At 42.5% G+C, this 23,045-nt stretch overlaps 1 protein-coding gene across 1 annotated transcript in view; it reads right to left on the reverse strand.

Annotated features, from left to right (window-relative positions):
* Nucleotides 1-23,045, reverse strand: part of raver2 (ribonucleoprotein, PTB-binding 2) — a gene marked incomplete at both ends in the record, with an annotated part of 209,468 nt that overhangs the window by 56,456 nt on the left and 129,967 nt on the right. The window contains 3 exons of the mRNA XM_084311267.1: nt 12,260-12,275; nt 12,538-12,702; nt 15,030-15,337. Of these exons, the coding sequence (XP_084167393.1) occupies nt 12,260-12,275; nt 12,538-12,702; nt 15,030-15,337 (489 nt within the window). The remainder of the gene's footprint in view (nt 1-12,259; nt 12,276-12,537; nt 12,703-15,029; nt 15,338-23,045) is intronic.

Consider the following 23,045-nt stretch of genomic DNA (forward strand, 5'->3'; position numbering starts at 1 on the left):
GGAATCTAACGTTAATTCCAGCTCGATTGTCCATTTATTTCATTGTAATCCATCTGATCAACGTATGATGTTGTACTAAAGAAAGCCGTTACTGACAATCAAGGAATCATAAACGACCCCCCCCCTGTAGCACCTAGACTCTGGAATGCCCTTCCTCGTGGCCTAAGGGCTGCAGCGTCTGTTGACATTTTTAAAAATCAGCTAAAAACATTACTGTTTAACCAGGCCTTTGGGTAATGTTTGAGCTTCTCCTCCAAGTATAAAATATGTCTTTTGTTTTTGTTTTCTTTCTCTGTGATGCATTGTGTTTTTGTTCTGTCTCTTATCTCTTGAATGGTTCTTGCTTTTTATTTTTATATTTTATATTTTATTTAATTTCTGCTGTATGTAAAGCACTTTGTGAGTTGTCTCTGTGAAAAGTGCTATATAAATAAACTTTACTTACTTACTTATTTACTTTCCTTCACGCATGATGGAGCATAATGTATACCGATCATATGCGTTTGAATTTTTTTATGTAGCGTCAGGGCCGTCGCAAGGGACCTGAGGAAGCAGATAGCGAAACGCGTTGTGCAATAAAAAAGCTAAAACCAGTCCTGAGGAGTGTGTGGTCCCTTCTTTCTCTTGAAGGTATTCTCCTTTTAGTTTTTATATATCTCTCTTGCGCTGACCTGCACCTCCAGTCGGGGTCCAACCAGATGTGAACAAGTCTTATTTAGTTTAATATATATATATATTTTTTTATAAAAATACAAATAAATAGAATGTTAACACATTCGGGACGGGCCACGTATTTATCCGTGTTTCGAATCCATGCGTTGTGGACAGAAGCACGGATAGATCCGTGGGAAGTTGTTATTGCTTTTATTCCATTTTAATAACCTATTCAAGGTCGCCGAGCGGCACTGCAGATTTACCCTACTCGAATTCGACTAGGTGCAATACCGGCCAGATCCTCTTAGGGGCGATATCGCGATAATGCAGTGTGCCCTGTGGCTGAACGGATCAGTATTTTTTTTTACTTTCAATGGAGATTTCAGTTAGCAGGATTCTAGATGTGTAGCCTGTAGCTTGGATTACGTTTTGGATCACAGATTTCACCATGCAATAAGGGGATGTATCATCAGCCAATGGACATATCGATCTACCAGATGGCGATCGATAATGGGGAAATGCTCGGGGACATCCCACCGGACCACGGTAAGATCTTTTTCACGTAAAGTACATCCCGATCGGGCCTTGTTTTGAAAGCCATCCAGGCGTTCGGCCTATGATGCTAATGAGGCTAACGCGGTTATTGGTAATCGATAATCAGAAACGACGTCCCCCGCCCCCCCCCCCTTTCATGCATAGGAGGATCGTACCGATCATATGCAGTTTGAGTTTTAACTGGAGCGTATCTATAACCGAAATGCCATTGGATTTAACGTTATTAGCTATTATACTGTATCTCGGCTTCCAGGAAATATACTAGACCAAATCCAGATAGCAATATTATAAAGTATAGATTTAGCTGTACAAACAGCCCCACGTCTGTTTACATTTCCCGGTCCTCTTGAGAATAATTAGACTCATAGCAGTGGCCGCGATTGTGTTAACAATCGCTTTCCATTACAGACCTAAAATCTAGTTTTGCTTACATGCTTATATATTTCACATTAGACACGTTTGTAGAATAGTGTTCCGGGCTCTGCAGCTCTGCAGATATACTATTGGTTTCATTCAATGACCTGTTTACTTTTTTGCAAAGCATCGTGGAAGGACTAACACTAGGGGGAGCTGGTTGGCATCGGTCTGGTAGTCGGTAGAGAGATGTGAAGAAGACCGGTATTATCCACGAGGGGAGGGGGTACAGGTACGGGGTCTATTCGGCGATATCCACGCGAGCGAGTGGATGTCTTGGCCAAGAGCATCCTACTTTTGAAAACCAAATGTGCAGCATCGGAGCAGAAGAAATAACGCCGCGTGCCGTAAGCTTATCAATACCAAGTATAGTGATTAGGTTATGCCAAGATGAAGAGGACGTTCGGCAGATGGACTGAAGATGAAAGTTGTTGCGTGTTAGAACGTTCAGTCAGGCTAGCCATGTCGGCTTAGCTAAAGGCAGGGACAGCTAACTAGCGTCAGCTACGTTATCGAGTGCTAACGTGTGGCAGATAAACTAGGAACAGACTCCCAAGTTCATCCCAACGGGGGGGACAATATGGACTGGTGAACTTTGTCATCTCCACGGTTGTCTCCTTCCTCTTGGACGTTTGGTGAGTTTTTTAATGCAATCTATTCTGTTCCCGCCGTGGATCTCTCTCTCTCTCTCTCTCTCTCTCTCTCTCTCGCGCTCTCTCTCTTGCTCTCTCTCTCTCTCTCTCTCTCTCTTGCTCTCTCTCGCGCTCTCGCGCGCACTCTCTCGCGCTCTCTCTCTCTCTCGCACTCTCTCGGTCTCTCTCTGTCTCTCTCTCTCTTTCACTCGGTGTGTTGCATCATGCAACAGGTGTACTAAGCTTATAGAGTTCGATTCAAATAAGGCAAAACTGCAAATCTGCATGTCGTGCTTGAAAAATTAACCTGGCTTTAAGCTTGTTTATCAGGTTCCAGGGGTGTTTTATGCATTTTCCCTGTTACTGCCAGGTGTACGACTGTACAGGTGCATTGCCACTAAGCCTCTGGCAGCTCTATTATTTAAGAATACGTTGACTGTATCATATGCCAAGCATCGGGCAGCGCTATTATTTAAGAATATGTTGACTGTATGCCCAGCCTCGGGCAGTGCTATTATTTAAAAAAAAATATTAATAAAAATAAATAAAATAATAACAAGGCACAGGGCCTCGCATTTCTCCCAGACGGCACTGTGTAGCGTGTATAGGGACGAAACGCAAATCGATTATGTATAATATGCATCGAGGCCTATAACTCGCGTTCTAGGAATTACTGCAAACCACTCTAAAAACATACTTATATTCACGACGGTATTAAACGACAATGTATGAATGGAAAAATATAACGTTCCCACATCCGGAACGATAGATACCCGATGTTGAATGGGCCATAGTAATGTCGATATAGCTATAATATTTAAAAAGTTATAGCCCTGCAAAGAAGGTGAGCAACTCCATAGGCGTACAGCGCTGGCAGACAGTAGAGCTAAAAGATGCTCAAATTGCGTGGCAGCGATTGTGTTAAGCATCGGGCAAAATGGGGTTATTTTCTTATTTTTTTTTATGATGATATCATACCCAAAGTAATTTGCGATTTATTATACTTTATACTTATAGCACATGCATGAGTCTCTTTTGAAAGGTACAATTCTGAAGTTTCTTAGACAATAAAATTGAAAAATCACTTTGAGTGCTAATGAAATAGTAACAGAGGTTTGAAAACTTTTTTTAAAATGAATTTGTACTGGTTGCCAGATGCCTGTTTTTAAGTTCCAGCTGAGAGGTAGGAGCTGGAAAACATAATGGTTCCATAGCCTGAAGTCTTATGTATTACAGGTCCAACGTTTATAAAAATCCCACAGAAAATGTATGTTTTACAAAGGTTTTTGTAATGTGTGTACCAGTAAGAATTCTGCATGATTATCCAAAATGGCCCTCCACTCCCATTCATTCTGTCATAATCACAGCACGGGCCTACTTCACTCCCCCTCCTTTTCCCCTCACGTCCTCCACACGCTCCTCTTCTTCCCCCTCTCTATCCACTGCGCACTCCTCATCATCCTCTCTTTCTTCAGTCATCCCTTCCTTCACCCTCATTCACCCAGCTGTATTCCATCCCCCTAATTCACACACGGGCAAGCACCCCACTCTCCCCAGCTGCACCCTATCCTCCCCTGATGAGGGGACTATATCTACACCTCGACGCTGACCAGAAGCTGTCGTGGTATTAATTACCACTGCCCAGGTACGACGTCTCTGCCGAAAGCTCTACTGCTAGACACCCTCCGCGTATTGGCTTACTCTAACCCGTTTCTCTCCTGTGCCCCAAAGGGACCGCCGTCCCCTGTCTGGACGTCACCTGTTCCCGAAGAGGAACACCTAATCTCCCGCTGCCACCCAGCAGCTCCAGCGTCCCTGTCTGGACGTCACCTGTTCCAGAAGAGGAACACCTAATCTCCCGCTGCCACCCAGCAGCTCCAGCGTCCCCTGTCTGGACGTCACCTGTTCCCGAAGAGGAACACCTATTCACCCCGCTGCCACCCAGCAGCTCCCCCGACAAGCACCAGGACCGCTTGCTCGCTCACTGCCGCCGTGGCAGCCACAGGACAGAACATTAACCCCATTCTATTTCCCCCCAATTCCTGTGTTGCTCAATTTCCATTAAACACCCTTGAAACCGCTCCTTTCTCTTCTCGTGTATTCAGCAATTGGGCTGTGCTCCAGACTCCAGTTCTCACACATTCAGAGGCTCTCGTCAAAACAATGGACTTCTTCCTCTTCTTGTGTCACCTTCTGAATGGTCTAGAACTGACCAATCACCGCTGATGGCGAAAATTATTGATCACCATTGTAGCCAACGAGCGTCCGCTCCGAAAGAGACTGCAGCCGAGCGGGTGAGAGTGGGGAAAGGTGGTGAGAGTTGATGAAGAAGTCCGTTGTTGTGACTCTGAAGTGAATTGAATCGAAGTGGACGGCCATCTTGGATAAACCACGCTGTATTTTTACCGGTACACATTTTACCAAAACCTTTCTCAAGCACTGACATCAGTAACTACTGACTCTCAACCACTTATCGCTACATCTATCCATCTATCCACCAATCTATCTATCATCCATGCCTCTGTCCATCCATCCATCTTTCCATCCATCCATCCATCCATCCATCCATCCATCCATCCATCCATCCATCCATCCATCCATCCATCCATCCATCCATCCATCCATCCATCCATCCATCCATCCATCCATCCATCCATCCATCCATCCATCCATCCATCCAAGTAAGTATAAGTATTATTCAGGCGGCTACGTGGCGTAGTGGGCAAGGCGCTCGCCACGAATGCGGAGACGCTGGGCTCGCCTGTTCGAGCCCAGCGCTCCACATTGCTTTCAGTTTAGCTGGTCGTTCATACTAATACACATTGGCCGTATTAGGGGGTGGGAAACTGATGGGTGGGGGATCGGGCGTTGTGGACAGCGACTCCTACAGGTCGGTTGGTGCGCCTGCGCAGTAGAATCAGGAAGTGTCGGGGGCAGCGTGAGCCTCCCACGCGTTACTCCTCGCCACTGAGAGATCGAGCTGCGCAGGTGAAAAGATGCGACTGCTGTTACCTCAAGTACCGGAGGGGACTTGTGCTATGTATGACTTAGAACACATTGCAGCCGGCTTGTGGGAGGCAAGAAACAGCGTTCGTGACAGGGGAGGGTTGAATTAGATGATACGAAATTGGGATGGGAGAAAAAAATATAGAAAATGGGAGAAAAAGTGGATAAAAGTAAGTATTATTCCTGTGATCACTGACCGTTTGCAGTACATTTATGAACACAAAGAACTCTCTCCTAGAAACATGAGAACTAGAATCTGAAGCGATGATGTCATGACCTTAAAAGGAACTTTCAGAGGTGCATCATCTCTAAGCAAACCTCATCTGAAGTCAAACAGCGTTTTTGCATTTGAGGAATGTGAGGTGAAACCGAGGTGAGTCGAGGGGCTACACGCTACTCAGTGATGCATATGCTGTCTGTCTGTCTGTCTGTCTGTCTGTCTGTCTGTCCTGTCTGTCTGTCCTGTCTGTCTGTCTGTCTGTCTGTCTGTCTGTCTGTCTGTCTGTCTGTCTGTCTGTCTGTCTGTCTGTCTGTCTGTCTGTCTGTCTGTCTGTCTGTCTGTCTGTCTGTCTGTCTGTCCTTTAGTGCTGCTGCTGCCCTGCACGGCATCTTGCTACACAGGAACAATGGTGTTCCCACTGAAATGCTGTTTAAAATATCATTTCTGGTGTGGTGGGTGACCGAAACTCGCAGTGGTGGACCTTAGACTATTCGAATATTTGTTTATAATATATAATATGTTTACGAGCTGCTGTATGACAGTGTCCCTTTTAGGGCAGGTAGGTTTACTGAATATGAAGCTATACTGAATATGAAGCTATACTGAATATGAAGGTTTACTGAATATGAAGCTATACTGAATATGAAGCTATACTGAATATGAAGCTATACTGAATATGAAGCTATACTGAATATGAAGCTATACTGAATATGAAGGTCTACTGAATATGAAGCTATACTGAATATGAAGCTATACTGAATATGAAGCTATACTGAACATGAAGGTCTACTGAACATGAACTGAACATGAAGGTCTACTGAATATGAAGCTATACTGAATATGAAGCTATACTGAATATGAAGATATACTGAATATGAAGGTCTACTGAATATGAAGGTCTACTGAATATGAAGGTATACCGTCATGGATCCATGACAACAACTGTATTACAAAATAAAAGACATGTAAAACATGTAAAACCACACTGTACTTTCTAATGAAAAATTTAATAAAAATTACCGTCAAATATCGTAAATAAGAATTAATGTATGTATGTATGTATGTATGTATGTATGTATGTATGTATGTATGTATGTATGTATGTATGTATGTATGTATGTATGTATGTATGTATGTATGTATGTATGTATGTATGTATGTTTTTGTTCTATGTGGACCACAGGAAGAATAGCTGTTGATGACTAGGTTAATGGAGATCAGAATAAACAATTGAACAATAAAAACTGCTACGTGGTGTACGTGTCTGTTCATCTCTCTCTCTCTCTCTCTCTCTCCCTCCCTCTCCCTCACTCTCTCTCTGTCTCTCTCTCTCTCTCTCTCTTCTCTCTCTCTCTCTCTCTCTCTCTCTCTCTCTCTCTCTCTCTCTCTCTCTCTCTCTCTCTCTCTCTCTCTCTCTCTCTCTCTCTCTCTCTCTCTCTCTCTCTCTCTCTCTCTCTCTCTCTCTCTCTCTCTCTCTCTCTCTCTCTCTCTCTCTCTCTCTCTCTCTCTCTCTCTCTCTCTCTCTCTTTCTCTTGACTGGTGAAGCTGCCCACTCTCTTTAAAACATGAATATTATTTGATGATATAAGGTATCTGATGATATAAGGTATCTGTGTGGGTTTAGTGAGGTTCAAAAGCTACTTCTGAACACATACACACACACACACACACACACACACACACACACACACACACACACACACACACACACACACACACACACACACACACACACACACACACACACACACACACACACACACACACACACACACACGGATGGGCGTTCAAGACACACACACACATGCACACAAACACACGCATCCGGGTGTTCATGACAAAAACAAAAAAAAACACACACACACACGCATGGGTGTTCAAGACGCACACACACACACACACACACACACACACACACACACACACACACACACACACACACACACACACACACAGCTGTAGCGCAGGTCAATGGCTGCTGGCTATGCACAGTGAGGCAACATGAGCCCGACGCCCACAAAGCGTCATGGGATCAGGCTGATGTGGGTGTATTGATTTGTGTGTGGGAGTGGGCCAGAGGGGTGGAGCTAAACTTGGAAATACAGTAGATGACAGATACTGATAACCGTTATCGTGTATCTTAGCAGTTTTTATTCGGATCCTCATTAGCGGTCACCTAGGCAACGGCTGTTCTTTCTGGGGTTCACATGCATACAACTGAACATGACACTCTTCATACTTTTTGCACAATACTGCTCAATTGCACAGCCCTGCTACATATTCTATTCCACTGTATTTGTATTCTAATTTAGTGTATATACTCTACTACATCCTGCACAATTGTACAGCCCTGTCCCATATTATATTCTATTGTACTTTTAGTTTAGTTTATATATTACATTTAATTGTATTCTTAATGTTTTTTCTTTTTTTCCCCAAGAGTAAAGACCCTAACCCTGTCAAAACAGCAGTCAAAGTATATATTTTCAGCAATATGTTTGTTTACCAATAGGTTAAAGTGTTATTAGTGAAATATGAGTTTTGGAAATCTATTCGGAAACAGGCGAATATAGATGCTAGGAAATGTGCGCCACCATTTTGTTTGTAGTCATATGAGGAGAGGAGACCCAGGGCTACCCACTACCCACTACACAGCTCAAGCCAGCTCCTGTCAATCATCTGACTTGTGGATTTACTTTTTTATTTATCTTGTTTTTCTGGATTTTCTCCCACAAACCTGAACATTATTGGCATAAATTAGAACGCAGTTAGTTTCTCTACCTTTCTGTGAACGTCTAGCAAAAATGACGTTGCAATCTGATGAAAAATGTCGGAGAAATTTACAAAATAAAAAAGTAACTGTACTTACAGTAGATTTCATTCACGTTTTTTGCTGCACGCCTGGTGATACTAAATCTATGTTGAACTCTGCAATTGGAAAGAGGAGATTTGACCCGAACCATAGATGTGCGACTTGGCCACAACATTTATAGGCCTGATATTCTATATTCTATAATTATATTTCAAATTGCATGTGTCCGGATGGCAGAATTCAGTACTGTATCTACAAAACCTTCTGTTTAATCATCTTCCCTTTATTAATTTGCTTAGATCTTTTGTACACGTGATCTGAAGAAGGTGCTGAACGAGCTCAGTGGCAGTTGTCCATGTCTGGTAATTTTTAGCATGGTATTATTCACCGTCAAAGATACAAAAAAATATATATTCTCCTTGGGTTCATTACAATTTACTCAAGCCTAGTAACAGACACAATATTTCGGACACTGGGAATACATTCCGTGAGATCCATAGATGTCCCTAGATACCAAGAACATGCAAATGGACCTTGTAGAAGTGGAGCAATCTTCCATTTACTTAGGTATGTATTTTTAGGCGGATTTTCAGAAAATAGGGCTAGGGCTCAAGAGGTTATGTACATTCTCAATATCTGCAAAATCACAACACAAAAAGGCCCCAACCACAAATACAATACTAACTAGATAAATCAATAACTCAACTATTATAGTATACTAGTATATACTAGTATTTCATTATTCATAACAGCGTTTTTAAACTTTTTCTTAAAAGTAAATTTGTTGCTGATAATTATTATATTCACAGGTATACAATTCCAGTATGCAGCAGCTCTATACATTACGGTTATCTTAAGTGCATTTGTTCTTGGTAGAGGTAGAGTGAAATGAAGACCCAAGGCGTGTCTGGTGACATAGCCATGTCTAGTATTGGTGGGTTCTAGTTCTGACCACAAAGACTTAGGTTTACCAGTTTTACAAATATTAAACAAAAATGTTACAAGGCTGCATGCCAGCCTCTGATCCACTCTAAGCCAAGACAGAGGCATGCATTCCCCCAACACTGCTCCTCACAGAGCAGCGGAGGGCGAGATGCGCCGCTCTGTTCTGAGCGAGCTGAAGTTTCTCCAGATCCCGCTTTGAAGCGATCAATCAAATTATTGGGCAATAGTCCAAGTGGGATAGGACTAAAGCTTGTAATATTAGTTTAACTGTCTTCTCATTCAATAGATGAACACACCTTGAGAGTCATGTCTTGCTGAAACACTTTGGTTTTAATGCTTTAATGTAACCCTGATGAAGGCATGTTGCTGAAACACCTTGGTTTTAATGTTTTAATGTAACCCTGATGAAGGCATGTTGCTGAAACACCTTGGTTTTAATGCTTTAATGTAACCCTGATGAAGGCATGTTGCTGAAACACCTTGGTTTTAATGCTTTAATGTAACCCTGATAAAGCATGTTGCTGAAAAGCCTGGGTTTTAGTTAACTGTGAATAAAGAGCATTATTTTTAGAACCGCCATCGTCCTCCAAAGAGCTGCTGAATTCTCCTCACACTATAATCTAATTACACATTTTCCAAACATAATCCGAGGCTGATTGCTGGTTACTTATTTTTCGTAATCTGTTTATGTAACCCATAATCGCGTGTAGCAGTGTTGTAGGACTAGAAGGACTGATTTTCAGGACTCGTGACTCGACTTGGACTCAAGCATGGACTGCATTCGGACTCAGAAGGTGCAGACGAGGACTCAGATACAGTTATTTATTTTTAAATGTTTTTGTAATATGCCCTAATCATTTGGCATAAGATATTGATGGCTATATTAATGGCAAAGTAAATAAACTCGCTTTGAAATGGTGACCGCTGTGTCAGTTATGTTTAATGTAGACCATTTATTATAATTTTTTATGTCAGCTCTGTCAGAGTGGAGTGGACTCAACCTTGATGACTTGGACTCGGACTCAGACTAGGGTAATGGGGAATCGACTCGGACTCAACTCGGGCTCTTCTTTGGTGACTCTGACATGGACTTGGACTCGAACACTGGGGACTCGAGTCGAGATTTAGTGACTCGACTACAACACTGGCGTGTAGTCAGTTGCTATCTAACTCTGCAGACGTCACCATGGTAACGGTCACTAGGAGAGCTGACCGCTGTGGCTCCAGGTATCAGCACCTCTCACCTGCAGTGTAGGGTTACCCTGACCACGCAGCAGAGACTGGCATGTGTGTGTGTGTGTGTGTGTGTGTGTGTGTGTGTGTGTGTGTGTGTGTGTGTGTGTGTGTGTGTGTGTGTGTGTGTGTGTGTGTGTGTGTGTGTGTGTGTGTGTTAGCCCAAACGTTTGAACGTTCGGACCTTCGTTCATTACGTTGGCGTTCGAATCTTAATTAATGGGTTCACACCTCCGCTTAATTTTTTTAAATTATTTAAACATTTTAGTTTTACATTAATTTATTTATTTTACACTAAAAATATATATCAGAATGTGATATATATCAGAATATTCATTCATTCATTTCATTTTATTTTGTTTCGTACATGGGGGTACAGTTAATCTTTGCACAATATCACATCTTATTTTTATCTTTTTTTTTTACATGATACACCCATGGCCGAAAAGGAGCAGGATGAAGAAAACGTATGTTTCCTGCCCCCTTCCAAACTTCATATTTATTTTAACATAATGGTCAGCTCAAGTGCACCTTACAGCTTCATACCATATAATAATAATATAATAAATATAATATAATATAAAAATAATAATATAATATCACAGTACTATGTTGTGTTTACAATAATTCAAAAGTCACGCGCGAACACAGACACAACAACAACACAGGGCTAGATCCACAAAGAATGGATGAAAATGGGGGGGGACCCTGATGTAAACAAGACAAAAGTCTTTCTCTGGTCTGCATCCCCTTAATAATTGTGTGTATTGAGCCATACTGTATTGTACCCATTCTGCAATCTGTTAATAAAATGTTCATTCAATCAATCACCTGCGCATGAATGAAAATTGTATTAACAGATTGCAGAATGGGTACAAACAGAGTTTCAGAGCGATATGCACTGGCTTTGCGTTGGAAAAATCCGCGCAAACCCTTTGTGGATCCCACCCTAAGGCTGCACGATTTTGGGAAAATATCTAATTGCAATTTTTCTGACTGATATATTCTTGCGATCAAATTTGGTTTATTGTAAAATGTGGCTTGCATCTGGCCTACGTGGTGGGTCTGCTCGGGACACCGAGCCTGGAAATGTTTATTTTTACCTGGGAATCGATACCGATACCCAACAGTACCTTTTTTCGGTACTTTACTCTAAAGTCTAAACTTCACAACACACAACCTAAAAGTCCTCCCTACCTCCCTCTCCCAAACCGTTCCTACAACAATTTTTTTTATGTTGCATGATTATGTACACATTTATTATGTATTCAAATTTTTTTATGTTTAAATATCAACATTATCTGGCAATCCTCAGTAAATACTATCAAACTCCTCTGACATCAAAAGACCAGATATGGGACACTATATTGAAGATTTTAGAATATTTCAGCTTATGAAGTTAAATGTTTATTATCATCAACTATCCAGTTAATTTTCATAGTGTAACGTTTTGCTACTTAAACGTTAATTGAACATACAGTAGAGCGAGGGAGGGAGAGAGAGATGGGTTCAGCCAACCCCCCCACCCTTTCCTCACTATTGGAACTCCACTGTTTTCTCTGTCTGTGAGCAGGGTTAGCTAGCTTAGCTTAGTTAGCGCTAGCGGCTAACGTTAGTTTACCCCAACGTGGGCATCAGGAATGACGAGGATGAAAAGCTTGTTAGACGCATTGTTTTCACTGCACATAGAAACAGTGTGAAAAAAAAGCAGGGACTTATTTCGGGTCACAAAATGCAACCAAATAGGACATTTCACAAGCTGTTGTTGTTGGGCGTATACGTCGCTACCTTGGGCTACTTCTGACTGGTGAGCAATGAGAGCACAGCACTTATGATTAGTGAGCATGACTGGCACGGAAGAAAAAACCTTGAATCAGACTTGCTGTATAACGTATCCCAAATCGCAGGCTTTGCGATTTGCTAATCGAATCATTTCAAATTGCGATTTCGATTTAAAATCGATTAATCGTTCAGCCCTAACATACACACAAATTATTGTATTTGGAAGAAGGGCCGGATTGGGAGAGAGAGAGAGAGAGAGAGAGAGAGAGAGAGAGAGACCTTACCTGGCAGAACACAGGCTTGTATGTCTCAGAGAACAGCTGTGTGAGCTCCTCTGAGTCACAGAGGTCCAGAGGCAGTCTGTCCACACAGAGACTCCTGGAGTGGAGGTGCTGCTCCTGACCCAGCTGGTTCACATCCATCCACTGGACCATCAGTGAGCGATCCCCCTGTAGAACAGCACACGTTAGACAGACAGAGAGACAGACAGACAGACAGACAGACAGACAGACAGACAGACAGACAGACAGACAGACAGACAGACAGACAGACAGACAGACAGACAGACAGACAGACAGACAGACAGACAGACAGACAGACAGACAGACAGACAGACAGACAGACAGACAGACAGACAGAGAGGCAAACAGACAGACAGACAGACAGACAGATAGACAGGCAGACAGACAGACAGACAGACAGACAGACAGACAGACAGACAGACAGACAGACAGACAGACAGACAGACAGACAGACAGACAGACAGACAGACAGACAGACAGACAGACAGACAGACAGACAGACAGACAGACAGATGGTCTGATGACAGGCTGATGGTCATAACATGAAGGAACTCAGTTGACTTAGCTTAGCTTCAATATAGTGTCTGTTCAATCTGTTCAACTATGAACCATCGTAATTGAAATATAGTTGTCTTGGGACCACTCAACATGAGCTCGTTATTCAATGTAACCTGCCTCCTATAACTCTTTAGCTTAATAAAAGAACACATTTGATTTAGCCTGCACAAGCGTGGCTTAATTGGTTGACTTAGCTTAGCATTGCCACAATGAAAGTATCAGACCGTGGCCAACTTAACTTGGCCTAGCTGTAGACATGTTCGATAACCATATTTAAAAAATTCATATGAATTTGTATGAAGCTTGAAACCCCATAGAGGCTTTTGGGAAGTGTAGTTCGGAAAAATTCCAATTGATTTATGACGTGATGTCATTTGCGGTCCGCCGATGGACCGCACGGGTGGAAGAGGTTAAGGGCTTTATTTGGGAGGAATCATAGTGATTTTGTTCATGTCAACTCTACAGGCCTCCTTGGACTTAATTAATCATAATTTAAATAAATATGACAATATTTGTATGATAAAAAATTACATTTTATATTTAAAGTCATGCCTCAAGGACGCATTTGATGCCAGAAAATAAATAATAGCACTACACAAAAAAATAAATAAGAACTAAAGCTAATCGCGTGGCTATATCTATAGTGGAATAGACTGTATTAATATTCCATATTTATACCGTCTTGTTGCGCGCTCCTGCCTGGCCAACTGTTCAGTGCACACACACGCGTTGCGGCAGGTGCACGGCCAGGAGCGCGCAACCAGATGGTATAAATATGGAACATTAATACAGTCTATTCCACTATAGGTATATAGTGTGCTGTGTGATGATAATACATTTGAATCTAATTTTGATACATCGCAAAGCGCTTCCGCTACCTGTTGAATACGGCCCTCGCATTATAATGAGCTGGACAGGCGTGTCTGTATGCAAATGAAGTAAACGGAACGCACGTTCAAGTTTGTAAATGACGTTTCTCATTCTGGGCATCGCAGCTGTGATCATTTTGGCGAGTTAAGACACCCTCTCCACGCATTGGTGAATCCGGGTGTAATTGTCATCGACTTTCTCTTATGACCTTCCAAGGTGGTTGTCGTAAGAGAAATCTTCTGACAATGACAATCTTCTGACCCATTGTCCTCTGGTAGACCTTATGTTATTCCGTTTTTTTTCGAGACTGAACTCCGGTGAGCCTAGCTTAAATCTAGGCTAGCTCGGCTAGCTTGGTAGCTAGGTCCAGCTCGACGCGTTGCAAACGTTGGTCCTGCTGGCTAGCCTCTTTCGTGAGTGAGATAATCTCATTGGTATTGTCTATGGTTTTCGTGTGGAGCATTTCCACCTTCCCATCCGAGGGTTGAATGGCCGCTCTTATCTCAGCTGTTACTGCTAGGCGGTAAGTCTCAAAGTGCTTCTCGAAGAGCTCCACGAGGACCAACTTGATAGCAGCTAGGCTAGGACCACTCAGCTTGTTTTCCGGCATGCTTGGCGGTTGAGGGTGTACTCTGTCGGCTACCGCGAATGAAGTACCATGCTTATTTGTCTGTTTGCCTGCCATGTTTGTCACAAAAATATTATACTGCATGAATTAAACGGGGAAAAAAGACTAGTGAGGGCATTAAAAGCGTTAGTTTGTAAAAGTTATGGGAGCAGTTGCAAATGTGCGACCTCACTTCATGACACCGGCCCCGCCCTCCACATTTACATTTATATCCGATTAATCAAAGCAATAAGACCGATTAAACGATTACAAAACAGATGTTTGTTGCAGCCCTACTTGTATCCCCCTTGTGACATCACCAAGGGCGATGGTTTCCGAACGGCTTTTTTAAGCTTGTTACGAAGACCTCAAACCCTGGTTAAACCACAATGAGCACATATGTCCCCCCCCCCCTTTATAACGCCGGCCGACAACATACCAGCGGTCGTCCCAGGAGCTCGGAGCGCGCCCGCGAGGCCGAGTCCTTCTTCATGTACTCCACGAAGCCATAGCCCTTGGAGTGGCCCGTCAGCTCGCTGTAGACCAGGAAGGAGCGCTCGATGTTGCCGTAGGAACGCACCAGCTCCTCCAGCTGCTGCGCGGTGAACGTGTGCGGCAGGTTGGTCAGGCAGAGCAGTGAGTCGGTGGGCTGCAGCGTCACGGTAATCTGGCGCCCCCTCACCGAGCTGTGGTGGAGGGAGGGTATGGCATCCTGAGCCTGCTTCCCGTTCAGCAACGTCACAAAGGCTGAAGACAGGGACAGGGACAGACAGAGAGACACGCGCAGACGAGGGACGAGACGGATAACGCCGGGGCGATGGAGACAGACGGAGACACGGGCAGACACACACACACATACACACGGACAAGGACAGCAACAAGAACAAAGAAAGACAGATAAACAAAGACACATATACAGACAGACGGACAGATAAACAGACGGGCGGATGGACAGACAGATAGATAGACATATGCACACACAGGCGAAAAGGAGAAACATTTGGAAACAAATGCAAAGCAACAAGGTAGAGAGCAACTCATAGAATACAGAGACACACATTAACACGTTAACACACGTGTAACACAAATGGACACATTAAAAAAGAGAGACAACACAACAAACATGACAAACAGGCAGATACACATAAAAGCAGATAGACCGATAGACAGAGAGACAGACAGATAGACAGAGAGACAGACAGACAGAAAGAAAGACAGAGAAACAGAGATAAATAGAGAGAAAGACATCACATTAGATAGATATAGGGAAACGCTCGCTAGGAGGAATCCACTGAGACACTTAGGAACAGACAGATACTAGCGTACATACCGTAAATCCTCAAATATAAGACGGGTCTTCTATTTACCTCAGCTGCAAAGAGCACCAGGCCTTTTTTAGAGAGAGGCTTATATAAGAGGCTGGCCTTAATTTAAAAAAATTACACTCATGGACATAATCCCTTCATTTTCAGACTTTTATTGCATTATTATTATTATTATTATTATTATTATTATTATTATTATTATTATTATTATTATTATTATTATTATTATTATTATTATTATTATTATTATTATTATTATTATTATTATTATTATTATTATTATTATTATTATTATTTAATTTGTTTAATACGTACATTGTCTGTCTACATTTATTTAGACTAGCATTGGTATTTAAATATTGAGTGCAGTTGAGTCATTGTGGGATTAACATAATTCACACACTGAAGTTGGAACTGTCTATACTAGGTTGTGGGGTCCGGGGACGGTTTAGCGTGTGGTACCTTCTCGACTTCCTCAGTTGAATCGAGTTGTTTACATGCAGTAGCTTTAGCTACTAACGTTATCATAGCATCATGGTCTGTAATGTGTCAACTGGACAACGCCAGCCTCGTCTGCCAATGCCATATAGATAGCGAACGTTAGCGTTTGCAAACGAAGTCAACGTCATCCAGCTGACACCACAGATCTAGACATTATGACAACGTTAGCTAGCGGCTAGGGAAACGTTAATGTACGGTAGTCAGTGTAGCGGGAGGCAGCACTTGATTTCCATTAGCAAGAGTTTATCTCATTCTATATCACGGCACGAAAAATAAAATAAAAACTTTTTTTTGCGACCTTATATTAGAGACCGGCCTGTGTTTGTCTAAATGCATCAACACCCCCCCCCCCCCCCCCCATTATAAGAGGCCCCTCCTTTATCGGAGGTCCCTCCTCTATTTGAGGATTTACGGTAACAACATCTAAATAAGAGAGGCCAGACAGATACTAGCGTACATAACAACATCTAAATAAGAGAGGCCAGACAGATACTAGTGTACATAACAACATCTAAATAAGAGAGGCCAGACAGATACTAGTGTACATAACAACATCTAAATAAGAGAGGCCAGACAGATACTAGTGTACTTATAACAACATCTAAATAAGAGAGGCCAGACAGATACTAGCGTACACAACAACATCTAAATAAGAGAGGCCAGACAGATACTAGTGTACTTATAACAACATCTAAATAAGAGAGGCCAGACAGATACTAGTGTACACAACAACATCTAAATAAGAGAGGCCAGACAGATACTAGCGTACACAACAACATCTAAATAAGAGAGGCCAGACAGATACTAGCGTACACAACAACATCTAAATAAGAGAGGCCAGACAGATACTAGCGTACACAACAACATCTAAATAAGAGAGGCCAGACAGATACTAGTGTACACAACAACATCTAAATAAGAGAGGCCAGACAGATACTAGCGTACTTATAACAACATCTAAATAAGAGAGGCCAGACAGATACTAGTGTACACAACAACATCTAAATAAGAGAGGCCAGACAGATACTAGCGTACACAACAACATCTAAATAAGAGAGGCCAGACAGATACTAGCGTACACAACAACATCTAAATAAGAGAGGCCAGACAGATACTAGCGTACACAACAACATATAAATAAGAGAGGCCAGACAGATACTAGCGTACACAACAACATCTAAATAAGAGAGGCCAGACAGATACTAGCGTACTTATAACAACATCTAAATAAGAGAGGCCAGACAGAGAGAGAGAGCCGTTGCCTAGATGATGAAAGCGAGATAACGAATTACAAAAAGACAGTGGTAGATCGCTCTATAGGCCGGTTGAGTTTGGATAGCGACCACATCAAGCAGAGGGCTGAGGGAGGGGGAAGGAAGCCACGAGCGAGAAAAGACCACGAGGAGATAGGCCACTAGCGGGGAGCTAGGAGAAAAATAGCACCACCAAGAGAGAGATGGAACTTTAGTTTTTTTTTTTTTTTTTTTTTTGATATTTTTTGCACAAATCTCTCCAATATTCAAAACATCTCTTTCCACATCATCATATGCAATTTCCAGGATTTGCCTTTTTCTTTTTTGTAAGAACATACAAAACATGTAAAGGACTCATACAAATACATTAACAACTGACATGGAAAATAAAAAAAGACTTACGAAAAAAGAAACATACTATACTATACATTATGCGTATACATCCCTGATATATATACTTTGCATGTAGACCGAACTACCTTCGAGCAGGTATGTGCTGCATCCTCTATCGGGATGCCACCCTTCTCCATATTGCATGTGAGAGAAAGCGCCCCAGACACATGCAGTTGTGCATGATAACATGCATGCACGCATGTCTCCAACACATGTATGTGGGTACGTGTATCACGTAAGCATGTGTACATGCCTCATATGTGTGTGTGTGCATCTTCCTGGTATGTGACTGTACTCCTATCTCTTGTGTGTGTCTCGTATCCATGTGTGCCTCTGCCCCCTATGTGAGTGTATATCTCAGACGTGTATATATATGTGCGTCTCAGCTACGTATGTGTGTGTCTCCTATATACATGTGTATCCCCCATATGTGTCAGTGAAAGCCTATACTTCAACTATGTGTATATGTAGGTGTGTGTATGCCTATTTCCTATAAGGAACTTTAGTTTCTTAACCTTTTAACCTGTGTTATTTATAGTGTTATTTATAAATGAGATTGTGTCCTTGTTAAATGAGACTGTGTCCTTGTTAAATGAGATTGTGTCCTTGTTAAATGAGACTGTGTCCTTGTTAAATGAGACTGTGTCCTTGTTAAATGCGACTGTGTCCTTGTTAGAGAGAGACTGTATCCTTGTTTAAATGAGACTGTGTCCTCATTTAAATGAGACTGATGGCCAGCAAGATAATTGGGACCCAGCAGCTTTCCTTGACAGACATTTATGATCGTCTGAGCCTTCTGCGGAAGGCTCAGACGATCTTAGACAGCTCTGACCATCCTCTCTTGGAAGAGTTTGTCCCCCTCCCCTCTGGCAGGAGATATAGGCTCCCCAGGCTAAAGAGCAACAGATTAAAATGTTCGTACATCCCCAGGGCACTAAATGCACTTAACTTCCTTTAAAATAACAGTAATGCATTTTCATTTTCCTTTTCTTTTTCCTGGTTGGATTATGTAAGATGTGATGTTTCTTGTGTTGTAGTGTTGTCAAAAATATCGAAAAATCGATACATATCGATTCTGAATATTTAAAACGGTTTCGATACTCATTTCCCGAAATATCGATATTTAATTATTCATAATTTTTCTTTTTCTTTTTTTAAGGAAGTTGCATTGTTCATTTCAATACCTGTAATAGTACAGTAACAGTAGTCCACACACACATGTGCATTCAGTTAAGTCGGAATATGACTGTAATAACAGTTCAGTTTGTCAGGTACATGCAACACAGATTACAGTGTTTACATCTGTCTGCTTGAGAAAATACCATGTTCTGCAATAAAAATTATTGAAGTGAGATGAACAGTTATTTTTAAATGTGTGATCTAAAGATAAACAAAGGGTTTTAAAAGTGTTATATTTATCTTCTCTTATAGTACCAGAGAGAAGCTGAGGAGAATCAACCAGCAACAAAAGCCAAGTACACGTATGAACTCGACATAACGTTACCCCGTTTCGGGAAAAGCTAAAGATGCCACGATGCCCATTTGCAAGCGTTGTTACAGAGCAGTGCCAACGATACAGCTATTAGCTAATGTTAGCTTATGCTAGCTAGCTGGCCACATTTATAATTACTTCATGGAAACGGAGTAACGTTAAGTCGAGTTCATACTAACTTCACTAGTACACGTATGAACTCGACATAACGTTACCCCGTTTCGGGAAAAGCTAAAGATGCCACGATGCCCATTTGCAAGCGTTGTTACAGAGCAGTGCCAACGATACAGCTATTAGCTAACGTTAGCTTATGCTAGCTAGCTGGCCACCTTTATAATTACTTCATGGAAATGGAGTAACGTTAAGTCGAGTTCATACTAACTACACTAGTACACGTATGAACTCGACATAACGTTACCCTGTTTCCATGAAGTGTTTAAGTAGCAGCAATCTTGTTGAAAATGTAACATTAATAAATGCTCCGAGTCCGAGCATAGCTCCGGAGAAATCTCTCTCTCTCTCTCTCTCTCTCTCTCTCTCTCTCTCTCTCTCTCTCTCTCTCTCTCGCCGTCATGAAAATTGTTGTAGTTGTTGTTTTAACCAAATAAAAAGCAGCAGCACTATTGCATAACTGAGTCATGTTTGCTATGTATTTCTTTCTTTAGGGGAGTTTGTTTCACAGTTTTAGCATGCTGTTTTATAGATGGCTAGGTTAAACAGGTTTTTGTTTTTAAGAGGGGTTTGATTTAGATTAGATAATTTAGTTATTTTTAAAAGTATGATCTAAAGATAAACAAATGGTTTTAAAAGTGTTATATTTATCTTCTCTTATAGTACCAGAGAGAAGCTGAGGAGAATCAACCAGCAACAAAAGCAAAATTTGTTAAAAAAAAATATATATATATATATTTTTTTTGGTATCGAAAATATCCATACTTTCGATACTTTTCAAGGTATCGTATCGAAGTCGAAATTCCAGTATCGTGACAACACTACCCCACATTGCTAGAAAACAATGCAAACCACTGGAAAAGGCCATTTATAAGTTAGTTCCCCTTTAAGACTTTAAGCTGGTGGGTTTTTCCGGGAGAGAGGTTGACAGGAGACAGCAGAGATACCTCCAACCTCCTCTGAGGCTGGAGGGTGGGGGAGGGGAGCCACGAGGAGATAGCTCCGGCTAACAGGACAGGCTTCGGCTAGGGAACTAGGCCGCAACAACCACGACCACGAGATAGAAGTATTAATCTAGTGTCTTCACCTTTTAAAGACTTTCAATTTGTTTTCATTCTGTACGAGACCTTTCGTTTATGAAAATCAAGAAAAGAGATCCTGTTTTCGGGTTAATTCTTTGCACGGATGCATTAATGGGGTGAAACAGTGTTACAGCCAGTACGGGGGAGGTCGACTTCCAAGTGAGATAAGTTAACCATCATCAACAACAACAAAAAACACAGCACAGAGACTTCACGGAATGGCAGATGATGGGTTGATGAGGCTGAAAACACCCTAATCCTACACCTTGTTTGAGACTGTCCTTGTTAAATTACACTGTGTCCTTTAGAGAGACAGTGAGAGAGAGAGAGACCTTAGAGAGAGACAGTGAAACAGAAGGGAGAGAGTGAGAGCGTCTGGGTGGACTGCAGACGTTTGGGTATGTATACAATCTACAGTGTACTTGTGCGTGGGTGGGTGTGTGCGTTGGCGTTTTGTGGGCATGCACATGTAATCATGTGTGTGTGTGTGTGTGTGTGCAGATGGCTATCTTATCAGCCATGCTGTCTGTCTGAGAGTTACCAATAGCAACCACAAGGCTGAAACTGTGTGTGTGTGTGTGTGTGTGCGTCTGAGTGTGTGTGTGTGTGTGTGTGTGTGTGTGTGTGTGTGTGTGTGTGTGTGTGTGTGTGTGTGTGTGTGAGAGACACACAGAGACACGCACAGAGACACACAGACACACACATAGACACACAGAGACACACACAGACACACACAGAGACACACACAGAGACACAGATACACAGAGACACACACACACAAACACACACATGTCCAGAGTTAATTATATTGTTATATTGTTTACACTGCCTATTTTCACACAGAGACACACACAGAGACACACACAGAGACACACAGAGACACACACAGAGACACACAGAGACACACAGAGACACACAGAGACACACAGAGACACACACAGAGACACACACAGAGACACACACAGAGACACACACAGAGACAGGCACAGAGACACACACAGAGACACACAGAGACACACACAGAGACACGCACAGAGACACACAGAGACACACACAGAGACACACAGAGACACACACAGAGACACGCACAGAGACACACAGAGACACACAGAGACACACACAGAGACACGCACAGAGACACACAGACACACAGAGACACACAGATACACACACAGAGACACACATAGAGACACACACACAGAAACACACAGACACAGACGTACACACACAGAGACACACCGAGACACACACACACAAACACACACATGTCCAGAGTTAATTATTTTTTTTGATCCACTTTTTTTCTCCCATTTTTCTATATTTTCTCCCATCCCAATTTCGTATCATCCAATTCAACCCTCCCCTGTCACGAACGCTGTTTCTTGCCTCCCACAAGCCGGCTGCAGTGAGGACTAAGTCATACATAGCACAAGTCCCCTCCGGTACTTGAGGTAACAGCAGTCGCATCTTTTCACCTGCGCAGCTCGACCTCTCAGTGTCGAGGAGTAACGCGTGGGAGGCTCACGCTGCCCCCGACACTTCCTGATTCTACTGCGCAGGCGCACCAACCGACTTGTAGGAGTCGCTTGTTCACAACGTTCGATCCCCACCCTTCAGTTTTTTCCCTCCCCGTAATACGGCCAATGTGTATTACTGCGGACGACCAGCCAAACTGAAAAACAATGTGGAGAGCTGGATTCGAACACGCGAATCCTAGCGTCTCCACACTGGTGGCGAGTGCCTTAGACCACTACACCACCTAGCCGCCCTTCCAGAGTTAATTATATTGTTATATTGTTTACACTGCCTATTTTCACACAGAGACACGCACAGAGACACACACAGATACACACACAGAGACACACAGAGACACACACAGAGACACACAGAGATACGCACAGAGACACACAGAGACACACAGAGACACGAACAGAGACACACAGAGACACACACAGATACACACACAGAGACACACACAGAGACACGCACAGAGACACACAGAGATACGCACAGAGACACACAGAGACACACAGAGACACGCACAGAGACACACAGAGACACACACAGATACACACAGAGACACACACACAGAGACACACACACAGAGACACACAGAGATACACACACAGAGACACACAGAGACACACAGAGACACACACAGAGACACACAGAGAGACACACAGAGACACACAAAGAGACACACATAGAGACACACACACAGAAACACACAGACACAGA

Source organism: Notolepis coatsorum, assembly GCF_963971535.1.
Source record: "Notolepis coatsorum genome assembly, chromosome: 3".
In the NCBI taxonomy this organism is placed as follows: domain Eukaryota; kingdom Metazoa; phylum Chordata; class Actinopteri; order Aulopiformes; family Paralepididae; genus Notolepis; species Notolepis coatsorum.